Source organism: Salmo trutta, chromosome 2 (genome assembly GCF_901001165.1).
Source record: "Salmo trutta chromosome 2, fSalTru1.1, whole genome shotgun sequence".
NCBI classification, from domain to species: domain Eukaryota; kingdom Metazoa; phylum Chordata; class Actinopteri; order Salmoniformes; family Salmonidae; genus Salmo; species Salmo trutta.
In genome coordinates, this window is record NC_042958.1 from 61620338 (window position 1) to 61635797 (window position 15460).

The window sequence follows — 15460 nt, forward strand, 5'->3', positions numbered from 1 at the left end:
GCTTTTCCATTACAAGTAGAATCTCAATGTTGCTTTAAAAACGAAAGGAGGTAAAGTGAAATACAGGTTGAAAGGGGTAGACGGTAGGGGGTTGTTAAGGGGTTGGTTGGTTTGGGAAGGGGTTCTGAGTGATTTCACAGGGAGTCTGACATGCTTCTTGGTTGTCAAGGCACGTTCCTCTACCCTGCGTCAGCCTCACATGCGGCGTTGCTCTCTGCTGGACAGAGGAAGTAAGGACAGAGCACCAGGGAAGACGAGTATGGAAACTGACACCGAAGAGCATAGTTCACATTTCTTCCAGCTGCAGCCAATAAAAACAGAGAATACTATTATAGAATAAGGTTGTCAAGAACTGTCCATATGCTACAAAACTCCTGTAGCCAGATGACAAGGCATGCAGACATGTTGACTACCTGTACTCGCTGATTGAACAGTAGGAGAGTTAGAAGAGAAAGCAGATACATAAGTGAGGGCATATTAACAAACTAACAGTTGTAATGTTTTATTTAAAAAAAACTTTATTTGGTCCATTGGAACCTGAGATTGAAAATTAAACATACATAGGTTTTTATACATATACTCATATATTTCCCACCCCCAAAATCAATAAAATACTCTATATATCACTTTTCTGCCCAAATAAGAGATCAATTTTCTGTTACAGCATTATGTTGGATTTGATTAGATTTTTTTACAAGGTAAAACAGTTGGTTCACTGTCTCGGTTGGGGTGGATTAGAGCACTGGAGTCTGTACAGTTTACAAAAGACACAACCAGATAGTTAGAGGCTGTTGGCTATGGACTGTGAATGGCCACAGCCTCTAGTGAACACCACGGGCCAACCCCTACCGCCAGGAAGAGTCACCACCACAACTCAACACGAGACGAATAGAATTATCCACAGGAACGACATGAAGAGAGAGAGAGAGAGAGAGAGAGAAATGACAACACGAATAAAAACAGATATATCAACAACAACAACAAAAAACTAAATGTAAGCACACAACATGTAAAGTGAAGTCACAGAGCCTCATGACGCTGACATTTTGTGGTGCCTTTGATTTCAGGTATTTTTCAGTGCAGGTTTCAGTTTCCGAGAAAAGACAGTCCCACTGGGCTAAAACATATAAACATTCCTTTTTTTTCTGTCACCTATCAAACAATGGATGGTTCACTCAGACAGTACTCATCATATCCGCAGCTTACACGCGCATACGTACTGTATGTATCCCGACCTTCTCGCACACATTTTACATTTGCGATAATAAGAGCAGGTTCCCTTTGTGCTTTGATCAAATCATTTTCTTTCTTTTTTTACAATAATAAATGAATGAACACACAGAATGGACAGCTACTTGGCTGCAATCACAGAGAGCAGATACTCAATTCTCCTGAAAGTGTTCCGGTACATGTTAAACATTGACTATAACAGTGGACAACTTGAACTACATTATGGTGATAATACATACAGTACTTGATGACACCGTCATGAAATATGCTTCTAGTTGGCTATCCAACAAGTTAGAAGTGGTTGTATTGCACGAGACTGCACGTATCATGACGTTGTCAGGCTATTTATTTGTCATGAGTGGTGTCAGAACTGTCATATGTGTGACATCATCGTCGGTTCAAGGTCTTTCTTCCATTCTTTTGGGGGGGGACACTACAGTACATTCGAACACACGCAAAGGAAGGTGAATGTATTTATGCAAATCATTACATCCAAATAGCCTAAACAAATCATCTTTCAAGTGCACCCCCAAACTTTTTTTCTCTCCCAAGTTTTCCCAATTCATTTTTATCACATAAAAGATTTCTAGTTCTGCCTTATTAACTTAGACTTAAGTTACATCTTAAGTTCTTCCACTTAACTCCCAAGAAATCTCCCAAACCTCGGCGAACTAAGACGGTATCGTGTTTAAGGATTTTCTCCTCTGACGGGAGATGGAGCGAGTAAATTGTTTCAGCTTAAAATGAGGGATTTGTGTTGCCTTGGTGAAGTCTGGTTAAATCAGACTGAACACTCACTGCATTGTCAACCAGGCTAGAAGTCTGATGGCTCTGGCGTAAAACATGAACAACAGTTGTGACATCACTCACATCCCTCACTGCTCCCTGTGCATCCTGGGAAATATGGCACACAATGCTCCAAGATTGCCGGAGAGGGAAGAAAACGCTACATTCTGCCCTCACATCTACATTTCTCAGGTGCCTCTTCAGTGTATGTATGTGTATGCGTGTGTCAGTGTGTGTGTGTGTGTGTGTGTGTGTGTGTGTGTGTGTGTGTGTCTGTGTCCAATAAAATCTCTCATTCGTTATTAAAAAGCAGAATTTGTTCCCTAATGTGCTTTTGGGCCATTTCAACATCCTGTTCATTAGGGCAAGCAATGAAAAACGTCTTGAATGGAAATGACCGCTTCTTATTGGACAAGACCAGGTAGTCCCTCCCCGTTTCAGTCCATTTTCTTCCACCTGGTGAATAATGAATATGACACAGGTCTACCCCATCAAATGAACTGTAAACTAAACTCACTATCCAAACAATCATGGCTTCTACAAGTATTCCCTTACTTAGTGGTCTCCACTTTAAGGAGGCGACAGACCAACAATTCAGGTAGACCCACAACGGAGACTTTGAATACGCCATTGACCTCCACTGTTGTATTCCCCCCCCCCCCCCCCCAACAGAACTATAACCAGCTTTGTATAGCTGAAGAGTTGATGCTGATGCTGGAGCGAGACTTGATGTACCAAATGTGAGCAGACAGGCTTGACTGAATGTGCAAAGTCAATCAACCTCGGGGAGACAGAGCAGAAGAAAAAAAATAAGAGATCTCTTGCCTCCTTCGGCATTGATCACTGAACTGAGGGGAGAAAGTAAGACGAGGAAGACAGAGAGAGATAATAGAGGGCAAGAGGTTACATTTCCTCTTTCTCGACACCCAGATAATATTGACCAGATATGCTGGAACAGCCATAGAGACAACTGTGTTAAAAAAGAAAAAAAAAAGAAAATGGCTGACGATGACACAGATCTAGACCGCATGGATAACGAACGACAGCAAGTCGAGTCAAAACAGCGAGGTGCAACAACTTGAAGATTCCAGCTATGCTATATGTCCCGTACGGTACAGCTGTCTATGATACACATTGATTTGACATTTTCTTCGAAACAGAGTCAGAGTCCACCTTATATTTGAGGTGGAGAAATAATAACACAGCATTTCAACAGCAGAGAAACGGGGGAGGGCTTGGACAGTTGACCGACAGACAGAAAGACAGAGGAGACGGGTGGAGAGACGGTAACCTAGACGGCTTGTTAAACGATTCAAGCACCGTACAAAACACAGACCAAAGAAAGACAATAAAACTTCTTAAAAAAATGTAAATGACTGTGGTAAAATCGCTAGTCGGGTTTGGCTCACATAGTACCATGGTGTAGAGTATTGTATCCCCCCCATCCTGTTGATAGTTGACAGATCCAAAGGTGCAGGGTAAAGGAGGCAGGACAGGGGGCTTGGGGGAGAGAGAGCAGCTAACCCTCCCCCTCCATCCCCATCCCAAACTAAACCTCACACAGCAGCGCCGTATTGGGAGTGAGGCTTTGAGGAGGGGAATCTGATCCTAGACGAGCTCAAGGCAACTTCTACCTCGAGTACGGTGGGGTGCATCCATAGACCAAAAACAGTGGGGTCAGGGCAGTGTGGTTGATTGGCTCTGTGGGGAAACAGCCATCAGGTGGCTCAGCAGTTACAGCACTCCACCCTGGCCTCTGAATGACCTTTAGCCTTTGGGATGTGGGGTCAACAGTCAGTGTTCCTGGGCGTTCGTTGACATCTGTTGGGGGTTAGGGAAAGAACGGGCGCTGGTCTGTTCTGGTCAGGGTGTCTGTCTGGGTAATATCCCTGGTCCATAGACAGACAAACAGTACAGTGTTGTAGTTGACGAGGCTAGGTCTAGAATCCTTCCTGGTTGGTTGGAGGGTCTCAGGACCCCTCTAGAAACACTGACGTCACCTGGGAGGGCTCCTTCATCTCCCATCTCATCCAAAATAGCACATCCACCCACTCTCCTCTCCTCCTTCCCAACTAGATCCAGGTGGTTTGGCAGGATCGAGTCCCCCATCATTCATGGATTGAGGAGGAAGAAGAGGAAGAAAAACGCCAGTACTCCGTCCAGTCATCCTTCCCACGGACGTCTCCACAATCCCCTCCCTCTATCCATATGCGTTTATTCCAGCGTCACACAGCCCCCCGCTTTCCGCACGAATGTGTTCACGTACGCGTGTCAACGTGAGTATCATCAGCTTGTGTGTGTGTGCGTGAAGGGGGGCCGTGGTCATAGGGGCCGTGGCCGGTGCAGGCCGTCGATGTCGGGGGTGAGCTGGGGGCTGTGCGTGGCCTTGGTGGGGGTCCAGTCCCCTAGGGAGGCCTGGGCGGCCTTACGGTGGGCCAGCCGGTGGGTGATGGAAAATCCTGCGTTGCCCTCCAGCTGGGATAGCACCACCAGCACCTGCCTGCAGGGGGAGAAGAAGTCAGAAAACACAGTCAGGAAACATGGTCACGCATTCACGCAAGACTGTCCTCAGCAGAACGATGTGGTACATACACTGAGTGTACAAAACATTAAGGACACCTGCTCTTTCCACGACTGACCAGGTGAATCCAGGTGAAAGCTATGATCCCTTACTGATGTCACTTGTTAAATTCACTTTCATCAGTGTAGATGAAGGGGAGGAGACAGGTTAAAGAGGGATTTTTCAGTCTTGAGACAGTTGAGACATGGATTGTGTATGTGCGTCATTCAGAGGGTGAATGGGCAAGACATAAGATTGAAGTGTCTTTGAACAGGGTATGGTAGTAGGCGCACCGGTTTGTGTCAAGAACTGCAACGCTGCTGTTTTTTTTTTTAACGCTCAACAGTTTCCTGTGTGTATTAAGAATGGTCCACCACCCAAAGGAAATCCAGACAACTTGACACAACTGTGGGAAGCATTGGAGTCAACATGGGCCAGCATCCCTGTGGAACGCTTTCGAACACCTTGTAGTCCACGCCCAGACGAACTGAGGCTGTTCTGAGGGCAAAAGGCGGTGCAACTCAATATTAAGGTGTTCATAATGTTTTGTACACTCAGTGTAAATCAGGGATGGGCAACATTAATCAGGGTGGGGGCCACAATAAATCTGAACCCGCAGCCCTGGGTACCTACATCCATATAATTTAAAAAAAAAGTTCTACAGTTCATTTCGTGCAATTCTACGCATTATGCCATAGGGTGGAGAGGAATGTTTGCAGTTTTTAATAGAATTGTATATTACAATGACGGATAAGACTGCAAGTAAACACCTAAAAAAAAGACAGTCTTCAACAGTGGTAAAAACAAATGAAATGTGCTCTAGTTTCTTGTATTTTTATTTAGTACACTTTCTCCTCTATGCACCTGGTAGCCAGTTACGGTGTGTGAGTGAACTTTCTAAATAGGCCATGAAAACAATGCACTGCGTGGTGTACACTACCTGTGCAGAGGCGGCACACTGTCGATGGTCTTAAGGCTGCCGCGGGTGGACACCACGTTGAAGCTGTCCGTACAGTCACATGACACGTGGAGGTAGTACTTGGGGTGGCGGTTCTCCACCACCACGATCAGCCCCGCCCAGCCGTGGGTCAGGTAGTAGCACGTCATGCCCTCGCGACCCTACATACACGGATAAAGAGGCAGACGGACACACAGACAGACAGACCAGTAAGGCCAGCAGGCTAGTCTTTTTTTGAATTAGATTTTTTTATGTTTTATTGGTATGTAACTGTTATGAAAGTTGTATTGTCAATTTTGTTTTGTATTTAAACGCCACTTTAAACGTGTACATGACACTGCAACAAAATTCCCCCATGGGGACAATAAAGTAAGTAAGTAAGCAAGACAAACACACTGCTACTACATCATAATATATACCTAATGACAGGGTTACACAACAGTTTAACGAACCAGTCTCTAGAAATATCCCCCCGTGTGTACTACTTCTGAGATACGCTCCACATATAGCAGGAAGTGGAACCCATGTTTTTACCCCCACCAGTGGAGCATTCATGCTGCCTTGAACGTTTCCAAAGGTGTTGGGTCACCTTCGGTGGCTAGTAGGTTCAGAGTTGGAAAACGTCATCATTCAACAGAGCATCGCTTACATTTCATAGCCCCGCCGTCCCCCTTAAATACCTGGAAACACGACAGACACTTTCAGACACAAGTGTGTGAATGTGGAACGGATACTCGATCTGTGCATCCAATTCGCATTCACCCACATTCTCTTACTTACTTTAGCCTTCTTTGGTGTGTGTCTGTGAGAGTGTGTGTGTGTGTGTGTGTGCGCCAGTCTCCACTGTCCACTGTGTGTGTGGGACGTACATACACTCCAACACACAGTCTTTTGTTCTAGGTTAAGGATGAAAAACTGTTGGTTCTTTGGGAGTGTGTGTGTGAGAGCGCGTGTGTGTGTGTGTGTGCGGCTCACCCCTCTCCCTTGTTGCCGATCAGGAGGACTGCAATGTGTGTGTCTCTGAGTGTGTGTGTCTCTCACTGTGAGTGTGTGTGTCCATGCTCCTCACCTCGTGTCTCTCCCCCTTGTTCTCGGTCAGTAGGATGATGGCGTCGGCCAGCGTGGTAGCGGTGGCCTCCACCTGCTCCACCATCACCTGACGGGAGCTGTAGATGGCCAGGATGTAACCTGGGAAGTCCTGGTTGGGACGCCGTGCACTGGTGGGGCTCGACACTAAGAGAAGACAAGACTCCATTTTATTCCCATTGTGATTGGTCACCTAAATAAAACACTGATGAAGGCTAAGGGCCAAAACATTGGTTTTAACAATAAAGAAGTGGTTATGTCAACTCCCACTGCCCTCCAAGTTGCTGAATTTACTCTTCTCTTCCATTGTGTTTTTTGTTCCCTGATTTGAAAGACAAGGTTCAATCCACAAGCTGGCAGGGGGATATTCCAGAAAGTTCCATATCCCTACAGAGGGATATTCCAGAATGTTCCATATCCCTACAGAGGGATATTCCAGAAAGTCATCAAAGCTGCAAAGTCGGCTTGGCTGGATGCTGTCTCTCTCTCCTACCTCTAGCGTTTTCTCAGCCTCGGTTTAATAAAGTAGCTTAAAAACGGACTTTCCTCCTGCTTCCCTCACTCGGATCGGACCGAGTCCGAATCCCACCAGGTCTTTTACGGAACAGGTCTAGTTGTCCTCGCATCTGTTCGGAGCGGGTCTCTATATTTAAAAACGGTATTTATTAAAAACGGGGTGGGAAAGCCCCAGGTCAATTTCGGAACGGGTCCAACTTTTGGGACCCATGTGAGTCTATTATAGATGACTCAGCCCATAGGCACATTCTCTATATTAAATTCTTTACCGGCTGCTCACACACACATTCAAACATAGCTGACATGTTGCATACCATGCATACCATGAAATATGTCAGTTGTGTTTGGGCGGTACTCCTCTACCATCCATTCATGCCAATCTGTACAGGGATATACTGTATATATACTGTGTGTGTGTGTGTGTGTGTGTGTGTGTGTACCTGGTGTGGGCGGCCCCACTCCGCTGACGTTCATCTGCCAGTGGTTAAAGGCGCAGCACACCACGGCGTACTCGCCCGGCTCCAGCATCACGTCGCAGCCCACAAACTTCTTGACGGCCCGCTTGCTGTGGGCCAGCAGCCTCCCCAAGGTCAGCTTGTTGCCACTGCCAAACGACGCTCTGAACACCATGATACACAGGTCCAACAGGTGGCTGTCTGCCGTGTCCGACCGCCTAGGAGGAGGAGGGGAATAGAGATTCAGCAGTTTAAAAAGTTGGATTGTTTATTTACATGGTCTAAATGGTTATTTTTCATTCCAACAGGTGGCTGTTGAGCGCGAGAGAGAAAGAAAGACAGGAAGTACCTGCTGCCCTCCTGGAAGAGGGCGAACTCCAGCGCGGTCCTCTCCAGCATGGTCAGAGCGGTAACCGTAACAGGACCACAGGCTCTACTGGGGAAATAGCCCTGTAACCGCACCTCCTGCCAGTCTGAATGGATCTTACAGATGTCCACCGAGTCAAAGTACCTGTGGAAAGACAAAAAAAATACAAAAAAAATACACAGACAAGTGTTAGAGTCGCTGACTGTGTAACAGTCGGGTTCCATCCTGACCGGGATGTGATCTTACAACCTGATGCGCAATAACACTAGTCGCTCAGAGCCAATTGTGATGTCACCGATAACCACTAGCCGCTTCACTACCCAGCCAGTTTCACCACTGCTTCAACTGCACAGACACAAAAGGCAAAGAAAAGCTGCCCAGAAAATAAACATACAATATCTGTTCTACGAATGTCGATACATCACATGCTGACATCATTAAATGAAATCTGTAAAGTTTGTCAATATTGCTGTTCTGGGCCAACAATAAAACCATAGTCAGGGTTAATAGCAGTGTGTGATTTGCTAAAAATAGCAGTGTGGTACACCACAAGGAGTTGTGTTAGGCCCAATTAGAAATCCAAGCTGCGATGCGCCTCTGCCAGCATCTGTTGACATCAGCCCAGAAACGCGCACGCACAAACAGTCACGCACACGGCTGCTGCATGCCATGACAGGACTCCCTTCCTACACGGTAACTTTACGTGAAGGCTATACCGTATCAAAAGAGCACATAGATGCACGCGCACACCCTCACGGCAGTACTTCAATAAGCCCCATCTTTGATCAGCACAAAGTCTTGTGAGAGACAGCTCCTTCATTTGACTTCTTAAGGCATGAGCTATCTTGACATCCTTTTCCTCTCCCTCTCTTACAAGTTGATGTGTTCCTGATAACTTTGACCAAAACCCAACTCAGAAGACCACCCTCTGACCTGACATTGCAGTCGTTCACACGCACACACGATTCAAATGTATTTATACAGATCAAAGCCAACACTTCACCTACCTCTCCACTCGCTCTCTTTCTCTCCCCCCATTTGGCTTGCTAATAAAAATGGCTCTGCTTCAAAGCGACCGCCCCCAGAGACCCAACCAGTGACTGACTCACCCTCTTTTCCTCTCAGTCTGTTTTTCACCATTTTATCACCCCCCCCCACCCTTCTGCTTTGTCATCTGTCTGCTCCCCTCTTTCGTCTTCCCAGAAGAAGAGAGGGGGATAAGAGGGAGGAGATGGAAGAGATAAAAAAAAGCTCTGAAGCCAGAGTGAAGGGCTACTGTGGTGTTCTTAGTTCTTCTACTAGGCTACACTTGTTAAAACGCTGTGATGACTTCACATCATGTATCTGTTTGTCAAGCACCCTTCACTAGGGATGGGCATTTCAAATGATTTCACTATTCAAATAATGTGATTTTTTTTCGGCTGTCCGGACAGTTGAAGTACAGTGTTCTGGCCTGTATGGACATTGTTTGCAATATTCAAGTGTGTTTACTTCTGTGCAGCACGAGAAGGGAGCTAACATGATGCTGCCCAGACTTTCCAGTGCAGACAAAGTGGAGCAGGCCCAGTGCTATAACAGAAGTACCTAAAGTAACAACAATTCTAGTACCGGACCGTTATTCATGTTCAAGACTCGAAAAAGTACAGACGTTTCGGTATGCCGGGCAACACTAACAGACAGACGCATTGAGATGCATTGAGACGGGACCTACTTGATGAAGTCTCCATACTCTATCCAGAAGACACCCTCGCTGCTGCCGTGGGCCATGAGCTCATGGCGGAGGTGCTGCGGCCAATCAGGCCACTCGTCTGACCAGCTGCCGTTCCACGAGAAGCGACCCCACGGGTTCCTCAACCGCAGTAGTCTGAGCGGCAGAGAGAGAGAGAGAGAAAAACAACGCAATTGGGACTGAAAAACTGAAGGACACTTATCAGGGTTCGGGAATAAAGGACACAATGACAGGAATCTGAAAAAGAGACACGGCCCTTCTCACCAATAACTTAAAGCCCCACCCCCTTATCATTTGTAACCAATTAGCCAAACCCGGCTCCCACTAGTAACCCAATCGGCTCTCACCTGTAGCCCTGTACGTCCCGTACGTCCAGGATAGAGTAGGCGTGGCGAGGGCGGAGTCCCAACGACTCGTACGTCACATCATCCACCTTCATGTTCCCTCCTCCGCATGACGCCCCCATTAGAAACCTACCCATCACACGCAGAACATTGACAGAGATGCATCATAATTAGTCGGGGTCCCATTCCCATCGGGTGCAACGTTCCCTCTAAGCTGCGTGTGCAGTAGCCTTGAGACTGCCGTGCAGAAATATCAGCCCACAGAGAGAAGCACGAGATTGAACTTCACAGAACTTTCCAGAGCACTGGTCACCAACCGGTCGTTCTCCAAGGCATTCCTAGGTGATCGCCAAACATTTCTGTAGAAAACCCAACAATAAAGCCTTGTGTTCCTATTTTTAAAATGTTTTTTTTGTCTGTTGGCGGTAGGGTAGGCAACCTGTTGCCATTTTGAACCATTTCATGTGTCTGAAGGTACAAACTCGACCTTCCAGGCGGGCCCAGAGAGCAAATCAAGTGCACTACAGGCCTACCGCTGGCCAATCGGATGGCTCAGATGACCGTGTTTGCAGTAATGTAGCAGGCACAAAAGAAACCTACAGCAAAGCTGATACTGTGAGATATCAAAACGTTTAAAACCACGTCTCGAGAGAGACTCAACGAATACAGCAAAGAGATGCTGTTTTCAACACTTTGTATTCAACACTTTTATAAGCCATAAAACGCTCGTTCTTCCTATTTCCACTCGGCGCTGCAACAAGCACTGCAGCAGTAATGAATTAGTAGGAATGTGTACTGTATCTATAGGCTTGCATTGTTATTATTAGCGGCTTGGGTCTTTTTTAATATTGAGGAATATTGAACTTTCTCTGTTCATAGGATTAACAACGTGAATTTGTGCACGAGGCAGAAATAATGCGGTGCGACTCGACTTTCGCCGTCAGCTGGAAGACGGTGTCCCCTTTTCAGTCACTGTCAGTGGAGGAAAGGGATCCCTTTTTCAGTCACTGTCAGTGGAGGAAAGGGATCCCTTTTTCAGTCACTGTCAGTGGAGGAAAGGGAGAGCGGAGGGATGTTGAGAGGCGGACCCTCCGTCTGCTGCTCTCTCCCTCTGCTGAGACTGACCATGAGATGCAGGCACCATCAGCCCAGTAAAATAAAAGAAACAGCCAATGATTTAAATGTACGCTCTCTCAGCTGTGCTTCAACAATAACACAACAACAGATCTATTACCGGTGCGATCATGAAGCGTACCAAAAACAATTATGTAAATGGCCCAAACAATTCTAGCAAAGGCAATATTCAGTGATCATGTATTGGGCCTATACCTTACTGCACAAACCTCACTGCTACAGTACTGTTTTTAATTGGTTAATGTTGCATGGGCTTGCAACAGAGCGGTAGATCTCGGCTTGTATTTGGACTCAGAAAGTGATTTTGACTCAGAAAAGGTTGTTGACCACAGTTCCAGAGTTTCCCCAGTTAACACTATCAACGTTTCCCTTTACTTTGGCAATTGTGATCGAATCAACGCAATATTAGCCACTTACAATGCAACATACCGAAACAAAACGAACTAGGCAAGAGATTCTGTTGTAGGCAGAACGCATCGGAGTAGGATTCTATTGGATTGACACGCACTACTCAGCACGTACTCTACACAGACCGGTGTGGCGCAACCAATCAGAGCTGCAGTAGACCTATATGCAAATAGACCATTGCCTTATATGGATCTGTGCCATTTACTTTGAACTGGACCGTGTTTACAGCTCGTTTTGAGATTAAAGCGACAGCTGCATGTAACCGCGTGTGCACATTTTGTTCATATCCTTTGCTTGTTAGGGAGTCATTGATCATTTGGAGTCAGCAATAGGGGAGTGATTGCTTCCTACAAGAGTACAAAATGTGTACATTTCTAGACATCTTTGAAAAGCAAGTCAGGTAAAGAGCTTTTTTCTGTCTGAAAGGGGCAGTGTTTTATTTTGAGACAGGCTTGAATAAGCTAAGTAGCCAATAGGCAGAGGGTAGCATCATTTGTCTGATTCTCTGTAATAATCTCTGTGGAGGAAAGGGAGACCGGTGTGGGCTTGGCCACGCTGACGGGGGCACCGTGCGACTCCCTGATGCTGACCGGCCGGTGACCGGTGTATGGGAATAATAATGCATTTTATTATGTAAAGTGGTTTCTTGCATCAAACAAAACAACAACGTGTCTGAAGGACAAGTGGATAAACAGGTTCATGTCAAGCCCTGCATATTGTTTTTCATAAGTCTCAGTGTTCACAGTAAACGTGCGCTGGAAGTTGCACGGAATATTTTGCGCTTAGCAGGCCTGAAGTTTGCCCAGTGCCTAGGAAACAGAGGGAACATTGATCACGTGTCACCTTAAAACTCTTTCGGGGTGGTTGCCAAAACGGATCCAGAGAGAAGTCTACTCAGTGGACTAAAAAGCATTCTTCATTGAACATGCTTGTTAGTCAAGGAGTAGACGTAATCACGGTCCATTCAATAGGCCTCTTCATGTCTTCTCAAATGAATGGACTTGTTCTTGACCTAGACTCTCGAATAACTACTTCATACCTCGTGCCATCTGTGCACATCATGATACATCTACACAGCATTAGCGACTCTCCCCCCCCGAAAGACAAATCTCCTCTATCCCCCTTACCCGGCCTCCTTGGAGCTCAGCATCTTGGCCCAGATGAGGTCTGTGTCGATGGGCTCCTCGCGGGGGTTGGTGGAGCTGACCTGCAGCATCAGGGAGTCACACGGCGCCCCCGTCAGCGTGGCCAAGCCCTCGATGGCGCGCCCCGCCTGCAGGGCGAAGTAGGAGCCATGGAGCTTGGCCAGGGCCTTCTCTATCAGGGCCACCCAGAGCTGCTTACGCTGAGCCTGGCGAGGGAGAGAGAGGAAGGAGGATGGAGAGAGAAGAAAAGAGGGATCGTGAAAGGCAGAGGGGGATAGATGTGGTGAAGTAGGAAGGATGGAGAAAGGTAGTGAAGGGGATAGAGGGAAGTGTATGATGGAGAAAGGGAGGGAGAGAACAGTAGGAAAGGGGAGTGAGACACAGAGAGAGAAGAAAGAATGGAGAGAGAGAGAGAGAGAGAGAGAGAGAGAGAGAGAGAGAGAGAGAGAGAGAGAGAGAGAGAGAGAGAGAGAGAGAGAGAGAGAGAGAGAGAGAGAGAGAGAGAGAGAGCGAGCAGGTCAAATTAATGAGCAGTGAATGAACCTTGCAATGAACATACAGGGAAGACAACGTTCAGAGTTCACAGAAGCAGTGAAGGACCACGCGTGAGTGCGTTTGGTGTCCCAGCCCTTACCTGGGAGAAGAGCAGGTATCCGTACTCATCGCAGGGAAGCATGTCGTCCACCAGCACGGTGATCCAGGTACCATCCTTACAAAGCCTGACCTGGTAGGCCCCCTCCTGGCAGATCCCCCTGGTGATCATCACCCTCTCCACCAGCTCTGGACGCTCCGCCAGCACCGCCAACGCACTCAGGAACCTACAGGGGGCAGCAATGAGATAGTCAGTCAGCAAGTCGGGCAGGCATAGTGTCAAAAACCCGAGCCTAGGCAACACAGTGACTAGGGTCTGGTTTCAACTAGGGACTCTTTTGGCACTGCTTACGTCGATAAGGAGAGAGAAAAAAAGTATTCTGGGGACTCTCCCAACAAATCACAATGCAGACATGCCAGAACGATTCAAAACCAAGGTTTACAGGCATAACCTTTGCAGTGGTTTTAGTTAAGGTAATTGATGCAAACTAGCCACTTGCGAAATGCACTCATTAAAAATAACTTCTGTGTTCTACCATCTTGCTAGCTACGATTTTATTCAAGAGGATAAATTAGTCACATAGTTCTATGCCAAGAGTCCATCATTGAAACCAGATCCTAGTCACTGTGTTTCTGAGACAAAGGCAGGCAGACAAGAAGGTTATAAGTATATAAGTTAGTTTAAAGTTAGTCAATATAAGTTATTCATCACATTGATGACCAGATTCAGGATTGTATGGGTTCTTTGTTATTTCCTACTTCACAGTAGGAAATAACTGTGACATATTGGTCACATGTTCAAGAAATGCCTTCTTGAACATGTGAACTTTCATATGCAGGCATTTCGCGAAAACCCCCGCAATAACATCTGCTAAACACATGTATGTGATCAATATGTGACCAAATTTGATTTGATTTTGAATTGATGCCTTAATGGCCAACTTGAACGGGATCCTTAAATATGAAAAAATAATTTAAAAAAAATGATGACCCGAGTTTGGCCAAGGGAAATAATCACTGAGCTATGGAGGGAGAAAGGCAGGACCCGTGATTGGCTAAGATAATGGAGGGATAAAGGAGACTACCTACTGGAGAACAATGCCATGCTCACTCAGCCGGTTCCACGCAAATTCTTAAAAGAGAAGGGCGAGGCTGAAGACGGTGTGAACGATTCTGAACGAGCGTAAACAAAGAGGAGGTCTCTATAGAAGTGCAAAGATCCTTCAAGGTATTTCCCTCCTACGTGTGTCCAAAGTGCGATAAGTTTATCACGTTTCAAAGCAGCATAACTTCCCCATGTTTCTTCACACGGCAGCGTATGGTATGATACGCCATTTTGAAGCTCTGCTTCTGTACCTTTCTCAATTGATGGTTGACTTGCTACCGATCTAAACCCCTAAAAGAGCAAGGCAGAAGCCAGACGTCGGAGGAGAACATTGAGAGGAAGCTGACTAGAGTGAGGTTATGGAACGCAGGAGATCTTCCTGCTAATCGACCCTTTAGAGCTGAGCCCCTTCGTTTGAGGCTTTACTCAGCAAGCACTCCCTGTGTGTGTGTGTGTGTGTGTGTGTGTGTGTGTGTGTGTGTGTGTGAGCACGCGTACATGTGATCTCGAAGCTAGAGAATCGGTCTCAAGAGGGGCCTTCTTTGCATGATATTTTTTTCCGTATCATCTCAACGAGACATTTTTCAATAGCGACTCCATCTCTCTGTCTGCTCCGGGTTACAGTGCTAGACAAGCGTGGCCGATCTGGCCATTCAAACCCATGCAAATCCAATCAATGCAAATCAGATAAAAACATTTTTTTTTTAAAGAAGCGAATCAAAATCCAATTACTTTGGGCGTAGCGACAAGAACGCTGGACTATGACGGGTCGCGTTTCTAGCCTCTCAAGGGTGGGTTGATGTGACGGTATGCGTTTTGACATGTGGTTGCCTGGCTGGGGATGTGTAACGCGGACTGTAAATGTGACTAGGGGTGTGATTCAGAATGGGAATTGGGTTACTTCCTGTAGGGTGAGAGAGAGAGATTGGAGGGGTGCCTGGGGAGGGTTATTTTTGATAAGCAGCTGTGGATGTGTGTATGTGTGTATTTGAGAGTAGAAAGTGTATGAGAATGAGTGTGTGTGTGTGTGTGTGAGAGAGAGATGA

At 46.4% G+C, this 15460-nt stretch overlaps 1 protein-coding gene across 2 annotated transcripts in view; it reads right to left on the bottom strand.

Moving 5' to 3' along the window:
* Window positions 1-498: 498 nt before the first annotated feature.
* capn15 (calpain 15) overlaps window positions 499-15460 on the bottom strand; it is a 69371-nt gene continuing 54409 nt past the window's right edge. For both annotated transcript variants that reach the window (XM_029710084.1, XM_029710079.1), the window contains exons 4-12: window positions 13353-13536; window positions 12701-12924; window positions 10035-10160; window positions 9670-9822; window positions 7941-8102; window positions 7577-7809; window positions 6604-6767; window positions 5517-5695; window positions 499-4516 (exon numbers count right to left, since the gene is read on the bottom strand). In XM_029710084.1, the coding sequence (XP_029565944.1) occupies window positions 4339-4516; window positions 5517-5695; window positions 6604-6767; window positions 7577-7809; window positions 7941-8102; window positions 9670-9822; window positions 10035-10160; window positions 12701-12924; window positions 13353-13536 (1603 nt within the window). In that variant the 3' untranslated portion in view covers window positions 499-4338. The remainder of the gene's footprint in view (window positions 4517-5516; window positions 5696-6603; window positions 6768-7576; window positions 7810-7940; window positions 8103-9669; window positions 9823-10034; window positions 10161-12700; window positions 12925-13352; window positions 13537-15460) is intronic.